Below are 22,122 nucleotides of genomic sequence, written 5' to 3'. Positions count from 1 at the left end.
TATGTGTGTGTATAGATAGAAAAAAAAAAAGTCTCTCAAAGTTGCATTGCACCTGCATCTTGAGCATTGAATGTAGTTTTGACCATCCCATTTCCAAAAGGATATACAAAATTAGAGAGAAAAACTCACCAATGGGGAAAAGAATGGCAAATAGAGGAACAGTTATGCACTCTTTGCAAAAACAAAAAAAAAATCCCAGGATTATCAAATAAAATGATCAGGCAGCAGCTTTAAAGGTAGAACGTGGTACCTTCTTAAGGAATATAGAGCTAAACTGCACGTTTCATTGATATGAAAAGTACAAATGAGTTAAGAGATGGTAGATCCACTAGCAGCTATTAAATTCCAATAGTCAAAGTGTGGCATAACAACCTGCAGTTTAGGTAAACCCTAAACTACTGCCAAATGCAAGATTAATCTAATGGTGACTTGTACTTGCACTCTTCCAGATACCTAGTGCTGATTACTGGGTAGAAAAATCCGTATGTTAGTTTTCATCAGATCTACGAGGAATGTTTTTCTTAAGAAACATTTCCTTACAGCAGATGTGCGGGGAACTGCAGCAATGAGTAGTGCTCACAGAAATGAATCTTGGAAGCACTGCTAAGTAAAGTGGTGGAAAGTTTCTGTAGTGTAAACCGAAGAACATGTTGGAGTCAGGGCTTTTCCTCCCTCTTCAAGCACAAGTGTCCTCCTTGATCCCAGACTTCTCATTCAGCTGGAGTGAACCAAGGCGACGCAGGGCAGGGTGCGGGTGGATGGATGACCGCAGTTGTGGGTGCTTCCAAGTGCAAAAGCATTAGGACATCACCGGGAACAAAGCACTGCCTTCGGGGTAGCAAAGGCTGCTGAGCCTTTTGCTCGAGTTCACGTCATTTGCTGTTGTTCAAGTCTGAAGTTACCTGACAAAAAGGGGGGCGCCTTGTCAGAATCACTACTTCAGGCCATCAGAACATGAAAAGATCTATTTTGTGAAATCATTCAGTACAAATGCTAGATTGGAAGTTCAGTGGCTTTGTTAATTAATTATTTGGCTTCTGCTACTCAGTCAGTGGCATTAACATCAAGATGAAAAGCAGCTTACAGTTTCCAAATGCAAATTCTGTAGAGCCATATCAAACTGATGTTATGTGCCTTAAACTCAGAGTAAGGAAGTTTTCTTTAATAAAATGTTAAGACTTGAACCCATGAAGTGTTCGATTTTTTGGTGCACTAAATTATGTAGGCCTGCTTCTTTGTCTACTAGTACTTTGTGGAATTAACGTGCTTTTTTCCTGAGGAGGGTTATTTGCCATTTTATCGATTTCATTACTATGAAATCCTTTGGCAGTGTTGGCTGTCAGCTTTAATTCGAGCTGTTCTAAACAATTCTGTCACCAGCAAACTTTGTCTGCTCTGTTATCATTCTTTCTTTCAAAGCATTTCTATCTGCTATTTAGCACATTACTATCAACATTGATGCTTAGAAAGATCTACTGATAGGTTCATTCCACTCTGAAAACTGACCATTTTTGCTATCTTTGCTTTCCTGTCTTTTAAACTGACATTGAAATTCTTTATTATTGCATATCAACTTCTTTGAGAACTAAGATGGAAGAGATCATTATAGGATTTTGAAAATGAATGTGTTGCATAAATGTATGACTTCTAGCTGCTTATTTTGAGGTCTAACGGAGCTCCAAGGGGTTTGTGAAATATTACTTCACCAAAATAACATCAGCCCTTGAACAGGACCAGCAGTTCTGTAGTAGATCACCTTGCAGTCTGGCACCGCAGTCACATTTAATGGTACGTAGGTTTGGGTCACTCCTGGATTCTTTATTTTCCCCCTTTTTTATTCTTCTGACTCTCAGGATAGTTTAAGTGAGTAGCACATTTTCACACATAATTGAAGCTTAGGAATTTCGTAGGTTTTGGTTTCTTTACAGTAGACATTGTTTCTGTCACTTTTTACTATAAAAATGTGTATTTATTTCTTGCAAAAAGGGCCAAATAATTGGATTGTCAGTGACACAAATCATTGTCCCCTTTGTAAAAATTTCTGACAATCCTCAGTGTATTTCTTCCCATATCTGCAATGAGGGAATCATTATCTTCTCTATTATCTTCGGGATCAAATAACATTTTACTTTTTAAAAGAGATCTAACAGTTTGAATCATATGAAACACTAGTTTTATACATAAAGTTATCAACTTCTTACTCTCATTCAGAACTTTGAACTTCTAAGTGTAATACAGAATTGCTCGCTCTAAAAATGAAACAATTGTCCTTGAATTTGGGTATCAGAAATGGAAAGGCTTTGATAGTAAAATTCCACTGTTTCCTGTAGTGAGCCTCATGAGGGTGAAAATAATTAATAAGTCCTCCCAGCTTTACTGACGTTTTTGACAACCTTTATTGATATTCCGTATATGCGTTGGCACTATTAACATTACTGGTTGTTTTAAGTCAGATTCTATTTTACTAAACTTTAAGAGATGATACCGAGGATTGCATACTGGGCAAGATGTCTTCCTTTAGGCTGAATTTGGTTGTGAAAGGTCAGCAGAAACAGCTCGGTGAATTTTTCAAATGACAATAAGAAAAAAATGTTTTCTTGCTTACGTTTAAGTTCTGTAAACCAGAACAGTAATAGATTTCTGAGCCTTGTATTACGGAGCAGGTAAAATCCAAAATGCTTTAGTAGTGGTCCCTTTGAATGTGCCGCTTTCTGTGCCAGTTAATTACTGTGTATGTTATATGTACATGCCATCGTCGGACGTGTAATGAGCACGGAGTAGGAACTGTAGGTGGCAGTCAGGCGTTGGGAGGAGAGAGCACAAAAGGGCCGTAAGAACCATGAAAGGACTGTAAGGACCAAAGCTTCCTCCATTCCAGAACCTAGATTTTATTGCAGATTTTCTCAGCTTGAACACCACATTATTGCAATAGAGAAACAAATCTCTACCCTCAAGTATCTGTTCACGATGGCAAGTAGCAAATTACTTTATTTGTCATTTTCTGTGCTGTCTGGTGGAAATCTGTTCTATTTGTCTGTTTGTCATACTGCTTAAGACTGACAGTGGGGCTAACACGGTTCTCTGTCATGGCTTTTCTGGCCTTTATCTAATTCAAAAAAATTTCTTGGAAGGATTTTTAGCAAAATCAAGATGTGAAAATTCAGGAAAAAGACCTTGCTGCTAAATCCTTGTCCTGTGTAACATCTGGATTTATATTTGTTCTGAAATCCAGAATATCCTTCTAGAAAATGTCTAGGCAGTGATAGAAGGGGAGAGAAGCCGGGAGTTTCTGCTGTAGATATCTGTTGTAGACATCTGTTACAAACCATCAAAACAAGAAGGCGAGATACAAAAGCTTCACTGTTGTTTTTTCATCAGTATGTGGAGTTGTATGATGGTACAGCAGGTTGTGAGATGGACTTAAACTAGCAAGGTGTCATCACCAAGGAGTAGAATATAGCAGGTTAAGGACTGTCCAGTGAATTCTTACAAGGTGGTGGTGACGATTTTTTCGTAGAGAAGGTTGGAGAACACAAATGGAGAACACTCTTCTCTGGAGGTAATTCTCATTATTGGGATGGCAACTTAAATGAGCTCAATCATTCTAATAATAATATTTCTAGTTCTATGAGAGCAAAGTGAAGGGCAAAGCAACAATAATGGTCTCCAAAACAGAAAGAGACTATACTGAAAATATAGATATGTGAGCCTGCATGGGAAACACGACCAAAAAAAAATGAAGCGCTTCCTGTTCCAAAAAATTGTATTTAAGACTCAAGTACAAAAGACCTAATACAAAGGAGGAATAGGAATTGTAGCAAGATAACAACTTGTTTGAATCATTCTATGCAATGGCCTGAAAATCAAAACGGAATGTTAAAAATCAAAGAATTAAAGGTAAATATTCAAGAATTGCAGGAGCATGTTGGACAAAATCAGAGCAATGCATGAAATAAGTAAAACAAAATTAAGGGTAACAAAATTATATTCTAGTATGTAAGTTAATAAGCAGAAGGCCAATTAAAAATTGGACTGCAGCAAGAGAATACACTTTTCCTATGTATGCTGTGTGTCGGGTGAAAGATAAGGAGTTAACATTGCAGGGAGATTTCAGAGAATGGTCAGACGTATTTTGGGAATATATTTGAGTTTGATTTTGTTGTAGGAGGGTAGACTTAGATGAACCATTTGAATTCTTTTTAACACTTGCCTGTGATTCTCTGTTTGATAAGGTTCTAATTGCATGAGGCTTTACTTTTTTTTTTTTTTTTTCAATTGGGATTCCTGCTGATTCGTTCAGTAAGAGTTCATGGTCTAAAGCTGTTCTAAGGGTGAACTAGGGCTGTGTCTTTTAGGAAGATACTGGCTTTTAAATACTGCTTCATTGCATTGGTGGCAGAAAATGGGCAATGTAGAGTCCATGTAAGAGGAAGAGTTGGGGAATGTGTCAATAAAAGGGTCTTCTGTTCCTGCATGTGCTGTGAAAGCTGAAATTCACCTAAGTATTTCAGCTGACTTTCTAGAATCCTGACTTCTGATTTCAGTAAAATGTTTCAGTTTTCAAGCTCAGAAATAATTAGAAAGTTAGGAGCCCTGATGGTATTTAGGAGTCTCAATATCTATTTGGACGTGTTTCATCTCTCCCAGTACTGCTTCCATTTAGATTAATGATTAACACCTATTGATTACAATGAAGTAAGATCTACTTCAGTGTTCCTATGCGATTGTGAGCAAGCCACAGAAAATAAACTCTTTGTACTGGTGTGAGTAATTTCTGGTTAGTTTCAGCAGTTCTCTTCTGGGAACAGTAAATGAAGTGTTACAGAAGTGTACCATGACCCAAGTTGAGCAGTGAGAAATAATGTGCTTTTTATGGTTTGACTTCAGTCTTTGTTTATCATCTTTCATATGGAGATTTGTCACTAACACTTCTGAGACGATTAAAAGCTGCACTTACAGACATTGTAGAAGTGGATTATTTCGTATGATCTAAATGGTAAGTGGGGAGAAGGGTATAGGAAATGCTCACTGAATGATATTGAGGGAAAGAAATATTGCCCATCCAGCAACTCTGTAATCATCATCCATCCTTGCAAGATCTTTATTAAACTTGCCCTCTCTTGACAATTCCAGCAGTCAAAATTACTTTCCAGTGCGCTGATCCCAACTATCGACTTTCAGCTAATGCAAAAGAGTACATTGCCCTTTTCATATGATAGTTTCCAGTGCAAATCTTCTAGTATCTTCATCTTGATGCCTTTATAAATCTTTCTTCTGGTTACTGTTTTTCCAGTTTGTGTGGTTGAGAGATACTAATCAGTCACTGTGAATTTAGGTCTCACGATTAATCCTTCTTTGGCAGGAGACTGTGGGATTACTTCATATCCATTGACTTCAGTCTTGAGCTGCAATTTTCCCACCACTTCTCATGCAGCTTACTTAGTTTGGGCAGGTAGTCCCAAAGAGAAGGGATAAAATTGGCTATGTAACTTCCATGAATAAAGGCAGCAGAGATTAAAACTGACTATATAGTGTAGTTAGTATATTGCATAGTATATAATTTGTATATAATTTATTACCAGCTGTCAGGAGTTTAGGCATCAAGAGTCCATTTACTAGTGAGTAGTTTGTTGTCATTAGTAGTGTTTGAATGACTGGGGACTGTTACAGCTGGAGCACCACTTCTGCAGTGGCCTTGTTCCTGTTGTATAAACTTCCCCTTTCCTATGGAAATGCCAGAATTGCCATATGCAGGAGGCCATTGGAGTGTAGTATTTGGTATGATGGTGTTCCCTGATTTCCAGCAGTGGTTAGTACCTTCTGCTTCAGAGGAGAAAAGGTCATCATGGGATAGCCTGCATCCAAAGAGTACCCTCTTCAACTCCTGGTATTAAAGGTTGGTTGTTGCTCAAACTTGAGAGCTTACACATCTTACAAAGCTCTGAGATTTTTGTTGTTACTTTTCTTTCACAGAGCTTACTATTATAACGGGTTAGTCTTCTCACTGTAAATATATGTTTTGAAGCCACTGAGTTTGTGGTATGTAATATCTCCTGGAAATGTTATATCTTGTTTTGTATACAGATTTTTTTGTTGTTTTTTTAAGTGTATTCATCCAGTTTTGTGTAGGCCCCTTTAGTCTTTCTCTTCTCAAGTTGAAAAAATGTTGTGTCCTCTGTATAGGTTTTTTTTCTTTTCACTTTTAAAAGCAAGGTTGGGTGACATGATTAATTATTGACAAATTAAATTGATATCTGTCTTTAGGTGAAAGTTAAACTGGAATTTTGACATTAAGGAAATATATGTCAGCGAGAAGACTTTTTAAAACACAATGGGTATGAATAAGTTTGAAATGACAACTTAGTACTGAAGTGGAACAGACTTCTCAACTTATTAATGGGCTAAGACAATTTAAATCCTCTTCACTAAATATAGAGAGCGAGCCTCATGATAGAGGTAAAACTCAGAAAAGAATAGAAGACTAGTAGTAACATGAGTAAGGCAGAGACCGTAGGAATGCACTGCACACCTTCAATTGTATTTTGTAGAAAATCTGTTCTATTTTAAGGATTTGTTTTAAAATGGGAGAGTTTAGCATTTAGAATTTGAACAATGTTGACCGTTGTAGTATTGAAATGTTGCAATGACACCATGAAATGTGGTGTGTGAGCAGTCTCCATAATGTATTTACAGAGTGTTAAATCAGTTTCCCAGGAAAATAGACAGGATTGTGTTTTGCTTAGGTGGGGGAAAAGTGGTGATAGGAAAACAAGTCAGGCCAAAGCTATTGCCTACTGCCAGATAAGTAGAAATGCTCATTTTGCTTGACATGACTTCCAGTAAGCTTTGTCATAAGAAGTGGAGGAACGAAAGAGACGTGACAGTGAGTTGATAAGTGCTGTTCATCGTCACTCCTCGTGATGCTTGCTGACACTTCTTTAGCAGTGTTGAGCTCTTGTCCAGCCTGACATCCCTAGGAGATGTCAAGCATTTGTTTCATCTTGTGCACGCCCCTGCCTCATGCTCCCAAAGAGCTGGACCATTGTGTGTAAGATGTGTGTAGAATCTACACCAGCCTTATCTGTAACACCTCTGCACAGTGACCAGCAGAAATCCCAAAGTGCCCAGGAGACAGATGATGCTGTCTCAGTTCTAGTCATGGAAGGTCGAAAGCCTTTCAAGAGAAACTGTCTGTGGTCTGTAGTCCTGTGTTTGCAGTCTCTGACCTTGGCGAATTTAGCACGTCCGTGACACCATGTGTACAATTTGTTGCTGATGGTAACATGGAGGGTGTGCACATCCAGTGCGAGCCATCAGCCTCCTCTGCAAAGTCGCTGAATTAAAGAAGCAGTTCCTTAAGCAGTAACCTCCTGGAAATGGATTCCTTGAGAGAAATTGTTCGAGGAAAATTTCTCAAATGTGGTGAGCCCCTGGCCCAGGTTGCCCAGAGCAGCTGTGGCTGCCCCATCCCTGGAGGGGTTCAAGGCCAGGTTGGGTGGGGCTTGGAGCAACCTGGTCTGGTGGGAGGTGTCCCTGCCCAGGGCAGGGGGTGGCACTGGGTGGGCTTTGAGGTCCCTTCCAACCCAAACCATTCCATGATTCTAAGAAAAATTATAGTTGACTTGACTGTGAAGTAGTATGCAGAGGTCATGTAAGAAGATAAAATATGTGAGACACTAAGTAGTAGTGACCACCATATAATTGCATTTTGTAGCCTCAGGGAGAAAAGATAGAGAGAACCTGAACAGAATTATGCAAAGTTGAAGAGAGATTTGAATTGAGTGAAGTGCATTAACAAGGAAATTTAGTTATGGTATTCTTACTTTGTCTGCCAAAGTAATGTGGCCATATATTTTATGGAAGCCATTTGAGGTTATTAACAAAATTCATGAATAGGTCTGAATCAAAATAGAATTTGAGCTATAAAAAAATAAAATAACAAAGGTCGATAGGTTACATTACCAATGAGAAGAAATACGGACGACAGCATGCAGTGAGAGAAGGAGGTATTAATGCAGCTGAGGTGGATTTCTAAGAACAGCTGCTCACTGTTCAGCGTGCTGAGACATACCAAAACTGTGTCACTTGTTCAAAACAGAACTTTCAATATTGCAGGAAACATGAAAATACAGCTGCATTTAGAGGTGATTTCAAAGCTGATAAAATGGGTCTTCAGCTGTCATACGGTAGTATTCTCTTGGATTTTATATTAATATATTGCATTACAAACTATTTATTAAAAATGTGGACATTACCACGCACAAACTTAAATCACCGTTGTTAGAACTGAGGTTGACAGTGTTACCCAGTGTGAAATGGATAAGTAAGTATTATTTTGTGAAGACGCACAACCAATTCAAGCAATCAATATTTAAGTTGGTGTTTTAAAACGGTAGCCCTACTAAGATACAGGTGTGGTCTAACTGTGCTTGCATATTTTGAAATGTGTGTGTTTCTAATGCTTGATTTTCAAGGAATAAAATATCAGAATTAAAACATTCCCATAATATTTAGTATGCTTAACTTTATTTTTCCTTTGTACAAGGACTAATACTATTAGCTGTTAAGCTTCTACTGTGTGTGATGGTTTCAGTTTTTGGAGCTGTGCAGTGGATCGTTAATCCAATTGAACTTTTCGGAAAAGCAGGGAGACTTAATCTTTGTAATGTTAATGATGTTGGCATGGGTTTTGTATTGCTGTGGTTTGCTTAAGTTTTCTGCATTTCCTTCATTAACAAAAGAAGATTGTGAAGTGGCAAAAAGAAGATCGTGCAGTAGCAAAAAAAAAATGTTCTCTATGTTCACTTGTGTTACACGGTTGGATATTTAGACAACATCTAGTTGGAAAGGCAATAATGTGTAAAAATATTTTATTCTTTTATAATGATTGTACTTAGGATCACGTCACAAGAATTTTCATTTGCTGTTGTGTTGTTACAGTTCCACTTTTGGTACCTTTGTTCGATTTACAATGAAAAGGTAATTTTATCAGCTTCACTGTTCAGGTAGCGGGGGAACTGAAAGATGGTCTTCGCTTTATTTTGCACACAAAATTAAAAACACATGGTAACTACAGACATGGCATGAGTCCTACATTTCTATTGCTTCTATATCACATTTGCTTAGTTGTAAACAGTAAAAAGATGGAAAATTTTACTAACTCCTAGTCTGACAGCAGTTTACAGGACAGATGATTATTTTTTTTACCCACTTCTTCAAGAGACAGTCTTGTTCAATGTGTTCTGTTGTTATTGCATTATATGCTCTTTCATATGCCTTATTGAGCTGTAAGTTCAGCAGCAGCAAAATGTTGATGTTTTGACATAACAAAAATGAGTTGTGTTAATTTCTTTTGTTCCTTCATTGAATTACAGGTACTGTAAGAATTGAAATGTTCAGGAACATGCAAAATGCAGAAATCATAAGGAAAATGACAGAAGAATTTGATGAGGTACAGTACGCAAATAGTTCTTTAAACGTTATGAAATATATTACAATATACTTTTGTTTTAAAATAAAAACGCAGTGGGCAAGAAACCAGAATAAGTCAATGGGCAAGTCTCAGAATGAGAAATTGCACTGACAAGCAAAGCAGCGATTTAAACTATTGGATGAGGAATAACAAGTCATCATGAGCTTTAGGAAAGAATAATAATGGAAAACCAAAAAGTAATGAAATAATTTGAAAAGGTAGTTATAGTCGCTCATCTGGAGAAGTCAGGGTTGTGGATTGAGTAGGCTCTGGATGGTGAAATACCGGTGCTGAAAAGTTTGTGCATGAGCCAGTTTAAGGGAGTAAGTGTACTGCTGGACTAAAGCATGGAGCAAGCTCACACCCCGTGGTGTAAGAGAGCCTGGCCATGTCTGACTCTGCCAGGACTAGCTCAGGTCCATACTGGCCCTGGACTGGATCTGTGTCAACCCTCATGTGTCTTTGTATGGCTTTAGGAATAGCCTTGTCTGTCCGCATCCTGGCTATTAGAGGGGTTAATAAGGGGAGGCAGTAAGAACTGTAGAAAGTTTTCTCATGCCATTGAAATTGGTGGTGGTGTTCTGGATTCTGAAGTTCACCTCTTGGAACTGCCATCATACAACAAAGAACTCCAGATTCCTGAGATGGGACTGCAGGCTTTTGCAGCATTCTGCTCTGTTTGATGTCTGCAAATTCATGTTTTGTTCATTTGAAGTGGCAATTTAAAGCAAATAGTAACTTGACATGAAAATTACCATTTTGGAACACTGTTACAGAAAGAAATACTCTTTCAATAGATCTAAGCATTTTGTTTGAAAGAAGTGTATTGCAATTCAGATTGGATATCTTCTGTCAAAATAAAAATGTTCCTAGTGGTGAATGCTTTTGAGCTTTGAGATTCTTGAACTGTATTTTGTTTGATTTTTTTTGTGTATAAAAAACTTAAATATTCTGAACGTTCAATTTACTTAGTGAGGAAAACAAATGCTGAATCAGGAATTTTCTGCGGGACAGCAGTGTCTTTTTCTGACCAATTCTAAATGGAATGCCAAGGCTGTGATTCAAAAAGTTTAGCAGGAAAACTATAAACATGAGCACTGCTCTTTTTCAAGATTTACTTCTGCAGGATTCCCATCTTGTTCATGGCCTTGAACAACAAAATGTTTAACTATGTACTTAACTGTGGCCATGTGGATGCTCTTTTTGCTCAGGTATTCACTCAGGGCCTTTGTGTACAGGTGGGGTAGGGTACAGCAAATAAAATTTAGGTGTATAATGACAAACAGAAGGATTCTGTCAATTCATGCTACGTTCTGGCTGAATTAGTTTTGCTCTTTAAAACATCACCCAACCAAAGTTAGTAAAATGCAGTGAATTTTTGCTAGTGTAATTTGAAAGCAGAATTGGATATTGTCTTTAGTCTAGCCCCATTGTACACAACGAAACGGCCAAGGCACTGTCCAAAAGCCGAACAACATCGATTTTGCCCAAGGGAGGATTGTCCCACAGTTGACAGGAGAATGTATTTCTCAAAAAACCCTTTTCAAAAACTGTCAAAGTTTTTTTTCTCAAAGGAGAAAAAAAATATCTCTTCCCTATGCACAATATGAACATACATATAAGCAACTTGTTTCCAAGAATTACAGTTACTAGTACATAAGCTTTCTTTCTTCATTACCTAAAACTTTTCAGAACTTCTACAGTTCTAACAAAGTTTCCATTCTAGCTTCTGCCCTAACACTAGAATGGATTTGTGAAAGAATTTGTGGGTTTTACTAAAAAAGCATGAAATTGTTAGTCTTAGACCACAACCCAGTGAATACTTTGAATTCTGGAATAAACTTATACCATGTTAGCAGTGGAAAACATTTTAGAATTTAGTGCAGATTTCTGCTGATGTTCATCTATCGGATAGTAACTTTAGAATTCTTATATGACTATTATGATTATTGTTATAATATATTATATTATTATAATTATTATACATTATAATATTATATATTCTAATATATAATAATAATATAGTATTATATGATTGGTCTGTGCAGGTTGTCATAGTCGCAAAAAGATCTGCCAAAATATGAGCTTTTAGAATAAGAGCAGCTTACATTACTGCTCCGGGTAAAACACGTAATGAAACAAACAAACAAAATCTTTCTCAGTCTTCAGCAGATTGTAATATTGCGATTGGTATAGCATTAGAACACTTATTGGCCCTCTCTTTAGTGTCCACCACTTACAGATTCAGAACAGCAATTGTTTTGGGGAGAGCTGTTGGTAGCAGACACCATTGCCAGTGACAGGGTAAAATCTTGCATTATCTATTCATTAGCACAGCACGCTGCCCAGAAAATGTCTTCGTTTCCATTGTAGATGTTCAGATTTGCTGCTTTCTTTACTTGTGCAAGATTGCTGCATTGTCCTGTCAGCACTGCAGTAATCAGCTGGCTGCTGGTCCTAATTTCTGCATTTATGGCAGGGGCTGAAGCATTGATTTTCCTCATTGTGAGTGGGGGAACACTTGTACGGGACTTAAACGATGGAAATAACTTAGTTCATTGCTGCTGCAGGTTCAGTTTGAGACAGGGAATTCCGTGGACATCCATCTGCTGCACTATTTCAGTGCTTGGCTGATGAGTACGGACATTTTGTAGATGAATTCCCTCCTAATTCTTGTTAATACTAAAACCTTGTTTTAGTTTGAGTTTTCTAACCATTGGACCATCGAGTATCACATGTCGCTGTCACTGGTGTGTCACATTTTTATAGGTATTCAAGAATAAAAGATACAATGAAGTGGCTTCGTAGTCAGTTTATTCTTCCCATTTCAGCTAGATGAGATGTTCTCGATGCAGTCTTTGCTTTTCAAAAGGATTGTTTTATATGTAATTGTAGATTAATTATATATCATACAAATGTGAGTAGTTACAGCACTAGACATTCTGAGGATCTGTTCCAAACATATATTTATACATACACACATACCTCTAGAAAGCACACATTACGTATGCAAGTTGACATGCAGAATTCCCACAGGTACTGTGCAGGCAGGGACTTAGTCTGGAGATTATTCGTGAAAATAAGGTGCGAGCAGGGAGAGAAAAGGAGGCTGGGGTGTTCATATGGAGTTACTGTCAGGAAAACATTGAGGAGAAAGCTTTAACATTTTAATTTCAGTCCTAAATTTAAATAAATACAAGACTAATGCAGGGCGCATCTTTACATGGGGCACACTGTACGTTGCTGAAATCCACTAACGAGCATTAGGCATAAAGAGACGTAGCAGGCACAGCTGATGGTACTGCTACGTATTTTAGACTGTTTATCTGGGTTTCTATTACATAATACTTTGGCCTGATTCACGGAACTTCTGAGGACTCCCAGCAACAATTGAATATGCTGGGAGGTATCTTTATGTCAGGAGCTTTACAACCCTCTGAATTGTTGTGGTTTTTTTTTTTTTTTTTTAAACGAAAGCTCCTATTTCTCTCAGATCGGACATTCAAAGTTAGAAGTAAAAATATTGCTCATTAGGATAATGTCATTCAGCGTTTCAATGAATGAGATGGTTAGGTCGTTAAAAGTGCTGTATAATTTTGTCTTTTTCTAACAATTGAGTGCTTGTCTCTGCAATCTTAATCGTTATTTTAGTATGATTGAAATGTGTGTTATGTGTTTAAATTCAATAGATAGAGTTTTTGCTGCAGGGGAATATGGTTTATGAAGTTAGGTCAAAGTTTTTTGGATTAGAGCTCCTCTACACTTATGTTACTGGCTCTACATGCTTTGGTCTGGGCCATAGGAAAAGTCTTGAGAGAACAGAAGTGCTTGTTCTCCACAAAACCCCAGAATAAATATGTACAAATGGATTTAACTTTGATACTACTGACTTCTTATCTTGGGGGAGAGATTCAGGATGGGGCATTATTGCCGTGATGTTTTGGATCATCTGGAATTGGGTTACAAATCAGGTGACCAGGGAGATGGTATTTCGTCTTTTTCACTGAAGGGGAAAAAAACATTTTCTAATTGGGGAGGGGGGGGCAGTCTCATTGAAATGCAATATTGCTTGAAGTGAGAATAGTAAGAGCAGACTTGGAGAGGAGTTAAATGAAGCGAGTGTTCACATGCCTGCTCCAATCTTGCAATAATCTTTGGAAGGTGGGGTGCGTGGAACTGTATGGGTATATGAATCTGTAGTAAAATTTCCATTACTTCTATCAGAAAGCAGGTTTTGCCACTAGAAAAAGGGTAAGTTTATAAGATTAAAAAAGGGCAGGATTTACTTTCTGACAAGATCTCAATTGTAAACTTGAGTAAAGCATTTCGTGGGGAGAGGCAGCCAGTTGATTAGAATATTAACATGGAGTTGAAGTGGGGATGGAGAATGCCACAAACCTTCAGTTGTAGGTTTTGACCTGAAATAGTTTGAAATATTTCTTTCTCATCCTTTTCCTCCACTTCCTAACCCAAGACACAAGGAAAATAATTGAGTCTTGGTGCCTATTTTGGACTATACAGAGCTAATATTGCAAGTCTAGAACAGTTACAATGAAGTCCTTGTAAAAGACAACAAGATGCTTTGTTTATTGAAGAATAATATGTTGGTTTTATTTGTTATTCTCCCTTGACTTGAAGGATAATGTTTGGCTTAGAAGCTTAGACCATGATGGCTACAACATTAAAAGAAACTAACTGGGGAGACTTTTCATACTTCATATTTTCATTTTCTTGTTCTTCAGGACAGTGGTGATTATCCGCTTACCATGCCTGGGCCACAGTGGAAGAAGTTTCGATCCAACTTCTGCGAGTTCATTGGCGTGCTCATTCGACAGTGTCAGTATAGCATCATTTATGATGAATACATGATGGACACGGTGATCTCTCTTCTGACTGGTCTGTCAGATTCCCAGGTCCGGGCTTTCAGGCACACCAGTACATTAGCTGGTAAGTAAGCTAGCCCAGAGAAGAGTACTTTCAAAGAAGTTGCTACTGTTTAGCCACTTTGAGAATTACCCCTAATTTTGACTGAGTAGGAATTTGACCAGCACTGAGAACTCTGGACAGCTTGATCAAAGCCAAGTACCCTCTATGATGTAACTATAGTTAAAATACACTATTTTGTTTGGAAAGGAGTACGCTGAAGCACTTAGTCTCAGAGATTTTTATCATACCCAGGGGCCTCCAGTAAATCCTGTGAATCGAAAGTGGCATGCTTATGTCTTGCACTTTATTATTAGTTGATCTTTTTTTTCTTTCTGTATAGAATGTCTTCATAATTTTGTATTTTACGGTACAAATTTGATCTAAATTAGTGTAAAAAAAATTGTATTATCAAAGAATTTCAGTCCACCAGAAAATAAAATCTGTGCCCTCACTCTTGAGAAGCGTTACTTTTGGGAGCACTGGGCCATAGTTGTAGGTCTCGCTGTCTTCTGCCTCCAGCCACGCTGTACCTTTTGACACACCTCCCTACATCTAGGAAAGCACGGGGTATGTCATTAGATAGAATAGACTTTCCTAGCATGTATTTCATCAGAGCTATCTATATAAGGTGTTTCCCGTAAGGTGGATGAATTGCTCTCTAGAAGTAACTATTTTTCTCCAATTACAAAGCAATACTGGGGTGACTGGCTTGGATGTAGGTGTCTAAAGCTGGTTATGTCAGGTGACAGAACCATCTTATGTGCTGAAATACACCTTATTGGAAGATTCTTCTCCCTAGACTGTTTTTAGATAATGGCAAATATTTGAAGCCTTTATAGGATAAATTTGGCATAATCTGAATATTTCTACTGCCAATATTTGTCACTGATTTATTTTTTCTACAAACAACCTCTTACAATTTTGTTCAGATTTCCAAGTGTAATACCAAGTGTCCAACAAATTCAGTCAGAATTTGTTTAAAATTTTGTCTCTTGGTATGAATCTAAGTAATAGGCAGATTTCCAATGATATTGAAAAACCAACTCCACATTTGATTGGAGTTTGATTTTTAAAATTGAAAGCCAAACCCTTCAATTCACAGTGACTGAACTCTTTTGGAAACCTATCCTGTGGCATTCTTCACCCTACTCAGTAACGGGATGGTAAAAACATGAATTAATGCAGGTGTAAATTTCCAGGTTCAGAGTTTACCTCTACAAACTCAGTATTCAAAGGTGAACACTATTTAAGCTGCAGATAACCTGCTGGAGATAGGTGTCTTTCCAGCTGATACTGTCTACAGTTCCAGGTCATTTTGGTTTGCTGTTTGCTTAGATGGTGGTTGATTGTTTCATAGGAGAGAGATTCTGGAGCAAGGTATGCACTCTGGTCTCTTACATTGATTGGTTCATCCTTGCATGGGACGGATGTTTGGAAAGTGTGAGAGGCTTGAATGAGAAGACAGGAAAGAGCACCACATATTAGAGAGGTTACCCGAGACCTGTGCTGTGTTGAAGAAATAGTTGCCATCGTTTGGAATGGATTATGTAGCTCAAAACTTTAAGCAAGGACAAGCAAACGCTAAGACCAAGGTTCATCACAACTAACTTCAGCTATTTAAGCCACTGCTGGCTTCTTGCATTAGGTATATGTGTATCTAGTGCTTACATTAGGAATAGTTGCTGCTGAAGATCTCCAGCATTTTCCAGTGATAACCATTTATGTATTTATGTGTTTGTTTTAACAAGCTTGAGAGCTTTGTTTTGACTCTGCAAATTTCCTTCAAGCTAGTTTTTGCACACTTAATTGCATTGCTGTCCTGCAGAGCAGAGGTCAGCATGATGCCATGGAGCTCAGTCTTCATAAAGTTTCTGAAAATCTACTTTTAGAAACTGATTTGTTCTGGAAGGAATGTTTTGGGGGTCTCTTTTTTTTTTTTTTTTTTTTAATTTTCCTCTGTGCTAGCCAATTTGAATGAGAAATGATTCATTATACCAAGAAACTTAAGAAGTACACGTGCGTGCTTCTAGAGTTACCAGCTTTGAGCAATACCAAAATAAGGCGGTTACCACAAAAGTAGCTTCACTTCTCCATTTGTATAGTTGCTTTTCTACCTTGAAGACAATGCTGCATATTTAGTCAGAGAGGGTGTGATAGTTTGTTACATCATTTTGCTGTTTTTTCAGTGTTGTAAAATGTGATATGCTGTGTAACCACACAGAACACAAGAAAGACCCTAATGTTTTTGTAAAAATAAATTATACAGAAAAATAGGCATGAACAATATTAGATCTAGCATGTGTGAAAAGGCATATAAAGTTCTAATTGTATTTTTATATAACTACATACTTGACTTCAGAGCAATGTCAGACTTACTTTCAGAGAAACTGTGCAGTGGTCCCTTGTAAACTGAGTAATCCTCAGAAGCTATTTGTTAAGTTACCCATAGCGTGGAGGCATCTATAATGATGCTTTTCAGTAGAGAAGTGTCTGTAACTCCACAGTAACTGGCTTCATGGTGTACACTCATCCTGCAGTTTCACATGCTTGCTCACTGACCTTACGCACTCGGAACTTGCATAATTTTCCAGAGAAGATGGCAAAGAACATTTCCTGGAGCTCAATGCAGTGTATATACTCTCTGTTCCGACCTTTAGATGAGCCAAGTGGGTGGGAAGTGCCTTTCCAGATGGCTTTGTGTCAGCGTCGAGGTGTTTATTTTCTGTGAGTATGGATCTGCTGAGGAAATATTTTTTAGCTCTGACTACAGGTAAAGAGTCATATTCTGTCTTCTGCCTTTGCAGCTATGAAGCTTATGACTGCTCTTGTGAATGTTGCCTTAAACCTGAGCATTCATCAGGATAATACACAGAGGCAGTATGAAGCTGAGAGAAACAAAATGATTGGCAAAAGAGCTAATGAAAGATTGGAGCTGCTGCTTCAGAAAAGAAAAGAGGCAAGTGAAAACATGATTTTATTTTTTTTTTTCCGGTTTCATATACATTCCCTCCAACAGAAAGTCCAGGGTGGTTTGTGACTTGAGTACCATAGTGAGAAACAAGAGATTAGTTCTGCAGTCCTCTTTGTGTGATCTCAAGCACATTATTTGGGCTACGTTTTTTCGTCTTGCATTAATGCATTCAGTTGAGTTTGTGTGCTGCTCTGCACACAGGGTAATTTCTGTTCTCAGGCTTGTGTATATGACCAGGCAGGAAGAAAATGAATCTCAAGTTGTAAGTAGTAACTGATGTGATTATGCAAACAGATTTTGAAAAGAGGATCACATGTAGTCCCTCAGTGCACTGCCCATTTCTCCCTTTGATCACTGCAATCATTACAGTGTCTCATTAGTACTTCTTTTTGTAGCTGCTTTCAAGAAACACTGGAGTGGGGGCTATAGCACCTGATCTCAGGGAGAAGAAGCTAGGGAGACATTAAAGTCGCTTTTAGTAAGTACCAGTCCGGCTTTAGGTGAGCAAAACCATTAGAAGGTTGCTGTAATCATCCCTAAATAAAGTATTATATCCCAGGAAATTCAGTTTTAGAGTTGTACTTAAAAGAAATCTGAAGATAACAAGTGGAAAATGAATACATATACACCCAAACAGCCGTAATCTGTAAAGATGCCCTGTAAAACTCATAAGATTAATTGAAAAATTGAAATGTATGTGACTTAGATTTAAATTTATTATTTTTAATATGTTAGTTTTGAATATATTTCTTCCACCACTGTCTTACTCCGTGGCAAATTAAGGCCATCTGGGTACTTTACCTGTATGCACCTTGGATTCTTTTAGGTATAACTTTGACTCAAAATTGCTTAACTTTATAGTCTTTGTCTGGGGATAATTACAATTATGTATTTTTATTTTTTTTTTTACCCCTGTGGTCCGTAACAGAATTTTATTTGGCTTTCATAATTCTTTAAAATCATGCATTAAGGTACAAAGCAAGAACAATCTCTCCTGCCCAAACTGCAAGAGGAACATTTTAAATTAAATATTAAGTTCAATGTCAGCCTTAAAGCATTTTAAAAAGCAGAGTTGCTTTGTTAAAATAGCTGGAGCACAGTTTCTATTCCATGTTTGTTGATTGTTGCTTTGAATTTCCAGAGGAGGACAGAGTCACTAATTACACTGATTAACTTGGTTTAGCATCTCTGTGTCTGTGGACATCCTCTGTTCTGTTCTTTTCAATGTCTTGGGGATGCAGTTTATAATTGCTCTGGGGAGACTTGAACGCAAGGATGGCTAGGCTAGCACAGGGCTGTGAACCCCTCAAAGAAGAATGCGCGTTTGGCGAACCTTAACTTTTCACATGTCTGTTCAGTCTCTGTCACATCACTACTCACTAAAACTAATGAAAATGTTGCATGGGAGTAAGGCAGAGCAGAGTGGTGGTCATTTGAGTATGTCCTCAGATACAGGGTGTGAAGCGCGGTAGAGGGCCCTGTATAGAAGAGATTTTATTAGGATTAGATGGCATAATGGCTGCGTGTACCATGTTTAAATATCCTGAATCTACAGTAGTACTCTGTGCTGGCACTTAGTTGATTCTTTTGATGTAGTGCCATCATGATAAACGCTCATAGGCACATACACAGGCCCGCGTTTATCTTTGTGAAGTTATACAGGGACAGTTCTTAAGCTAAGTGTGGCAAATTAATCTGAAGTAGAAGAGATGGAACCCTCTCTCTGAAGTGTTTCATTCTCATGTCATCTTCTACATACCTAATGTGAGAGCAGTGCGGGAAGCTCTATTCTTGTCAATGAGATTTTCAACTAAACCGGATGATTTATGTAACAATCTGCCACAAAATAGAGGAAGTTGTGCTTTAGTTGCTGCCAGTAGTAAGTCAAATTTTGTGTTCGTCATACTTTTTAAGCTTCTCAAAATGCTTGCAGAGTCAAGAAGAGAATGTTTCCCTTATTTTTACTTAGGTTTAAGGGCGGGGGGGGTGTTAAATCACTTTTGCATTGGTAAGAGCAGGAATCCCAAGACACAAATGCGCTCTCAAGATGCCTGAGGTTAAGCACTGAAATTCAAGTATGTGGTCTAGAAAAGCTGAAAGTGTAAAAAGCAATTAAAATTTTGGAGAAAATTCATACTTTTCAAAGAATTGTTAATTCATTACCAAAACTAAGATACACTTAGGAATTGTATCTTTTAAATGTCAGCACATAAAAGTAAAAGGGGTTTGAAACGGACCTACTGAATCTCTGCTTCTCCTTGTATACCAGCTCTGCCCCAGCACGTGGAGCCCCGTGTCAGTTATACAGCTGGTAACTTACCATGTTCACAGCAAGCTGTAAATTCCCTGTAGAAAAAGCAGAAGAGGGAGGAAGCCAGCCGTGCTGTCCCCTCATCTGTGCCACTTAGTATTGTATGGTGCTGCTCAACTTCTCGTTCCCAGAAATGTCAAAGGGCACTTTCCTTCAGAAACCTCGTGGCTCATAAAGTTCGGTCTCTCCAGCCTCTCCTGTGTGGTGTGTTTTTATATTAACGATTCATACACAAAGTTCTGCGGGAGCTTGTCCTTTCCCTTTCAGGGCCTGGTTAGTTTTTTGGAAGGCCTCCTGAGGCTTCTTGGTTCACTCCCATCCTCATTTTGCTCCACATTCTGTGCTAGGTTGTCTCTAGCCCCATGTTTCTGTGGCTATTTGCCTGTAGCCTGTGAAGTCAACCCACTGAGGAGGGATGAGAAATTCACGCTCCCTTTTGGGTTCTGTATTCTTGAACAGGCATTTAGGCTGTGCATATTTGGGTTGAGCTGATGCTGAAAATAGTGCTTCTTCCAGAAACCATGTCTAAATATGCTTGGCGTGTGTACCAGCCCTTTGGTACACACAGAGCTGGTGTGCACCCGGCTTTTCCCTTTGTACATAATCCCTTTCACTATGAAATTAATTTCTTTGGCAGGTGTTAGACAAATTAGTCAAGAGCTCTCAATGCCTTGGTCTCCCCATATGCAAAATGGAGGCAGCACCTCCTTACATTTTAGGAAACTGGGAGGCTTCATTTACTGAATTTTGCAAGCTACTTTAGATCTTATCTGGGAAGATACTGTAGAAATGTTTATAAATGTGGCTTGCAAAATATAAACCCTGAGGTGAAAGTGTTTATGAGCTCATGCTATGCAGAAAGTCAAAACAGCTGATCATAATTCTGCCTCTGGCTTTAAGATGTTTTATCTGTTACATATATATGTCCATAATTATGCAGGTTTTATTATGTTATGCATATGTGTGCTCTGTACTTGCAAGGCTCTGTTGTGGTTTTCATTCTGAAAATGTGGAAGAGTTTACATTCACACGTGTTGTTGTATTCTGCTTTGGTACGAAGAGACACCTTGATGGAGGAATGATGCCTTTGAGTGTAGTAGCAGTTCTGCTCCAAAAGCTGATTGTGTAAAATTGGCATCATCTTATTTAAAAAAGCTGCATTTTGGTGTGCTTAAGTCAAACTTATTTAGTTTAGTACAATAGCTGACAGGATGAGAATACTTTAATTGATTCCAAGATGTTGCTTTCGGATTTGTTAACAGATTCATTGGCACAAGGAAGCTTTCCATAATACAAAGTGTGTCCATATTACACAGGAAATATTACGGTTTTTTTAAAAAAAAACACTCCTATTTATAAAAACACACTCATGACACTTTTTTTTGCTTGGGTTTGGTTTATGTTTGGGTTTGTTTTTTTCCAATGTAAGGCCTGGGTGTCAGGTGGGCTCCAATGTTAAGCACCCATGCTCTTATGCTGGAAAGTTTCCTGCTTCAGAAAGGCAGTTGTCATGGGCACTGAAGATAAAGTATGCTCATGCTTAAGATTGGGAACATCTTTAAGTACTTTCCTTAAATAGGACGTTGAATTTTTCAGAGAGGATTCCTGATCTGTAACCAGCTTTGTTTCTGCAGCTGTCATTCACTCCCAGTTCTATCTGTTTAACCATGACTATGGGACTGCTGACATTACTGAACACAGAGTCTCTACTTGTCTAAATAGCAGTAGCCAAAAAATGGTGATGACCACTTCAAAGGACTAATTTGAAACTAAGTTAATTGATGTTTGTAGAGAATGTTGACTTTCTCCCATTAAGGCATTGCATATATCTATATATATGTGTTTATATGCACAAAATATAGGCATGTGCTGAAAAAGTAGAAAATGGTGAATCTACTAATAACTTTAATTAAGTGCTCTTCCATGGTCTTCTAATGTTTCCCAATAAGGAATTGTAGAATATCCAATTATAATAAGCAGTGATCTTTTATTTATGTTTGTTTTGTTTTTTGCAGCTACAAGAAAACCAAGATGAAATCGAAAATATGATGAACTCTATTTTTAAGGGTATATTTGTTCATAGATACCGGTAAGAAAATGCATGCTACAGTAGGCTTTGCTAACAAAGTATAATCATAAATAATGTCAAGGGCAGTTTCTGTGTTGAGTTTTCTTCTGATGTAATATTCTAGGTGCCACAAAATCAGTATGAAAAACACTGAAGTTATGGAAGAAAATCTAAGCGTAACCCCTATTAATTACACAGTAGAGCCATCCACACAACTTTATTTTAATTCAGTGAAACAGTTTTAAAGGAGTTGTGGGAGACATGGAATTTGAATCTTTGTGTTTTAAAACGAAAAGTCATCCAAGGTGGGGGCACAAACATGACATATCTTAAGAATAATGAAATGATGTCTGTATATCGTAAGAGGGCAGTTT

General features: G+C 37.9%; 1 protein-coding gene across 1 annotated transcript in view; it reads left to right on the top strand.

Annotated features, from left to right (window-relative positions):
* Nucleotides 1-22,122, top strand: part of STAG1 (STAG1 cohesin complex component) — a 192,875-nt gene that overhangs the window by 91,388 nt on the left and 79,365 nt on the right. The window contains exons 7-10 of the mRNA XM_063338992.1: nt 9,375-9,451; nt 14,215-14,419; nt 17,203-17,354; nt 21,696-21,769. Coding sequence (XP_063195062.1) covers nt 9,375-9,451; nt 14,215-14,419; nt 17,203-17,354; nt 21,696-21,769 — 508 coding nt within the window. The remainder of the gene's footprint in view (nt 1-9,374; nt 9,452-14,214; nt 14,420-17,202; nt 17,355-21,695; nt 21,770-22,122) is intronic.

The sequence above is a fragment of the Chroicocephalus ridibundus genome, chromosome 6, assembly GCF_963924245.1.
Source record: "Chroicocephalus ridibundus chromosome 6, bChrRid1.1, whole genome shotgun sequence".
NCBI lineage: Eukaryota > Metazoa > Chordata > Aves > Charadriiformes > Laridae > Chroicocephalus > Chroicocephalus ridibundus.
The sequence above is the reverse complement of the archived record's forward strand: the minus strand, read 5'-3'. Positions and strand labels throughout refer to the sequence as shown.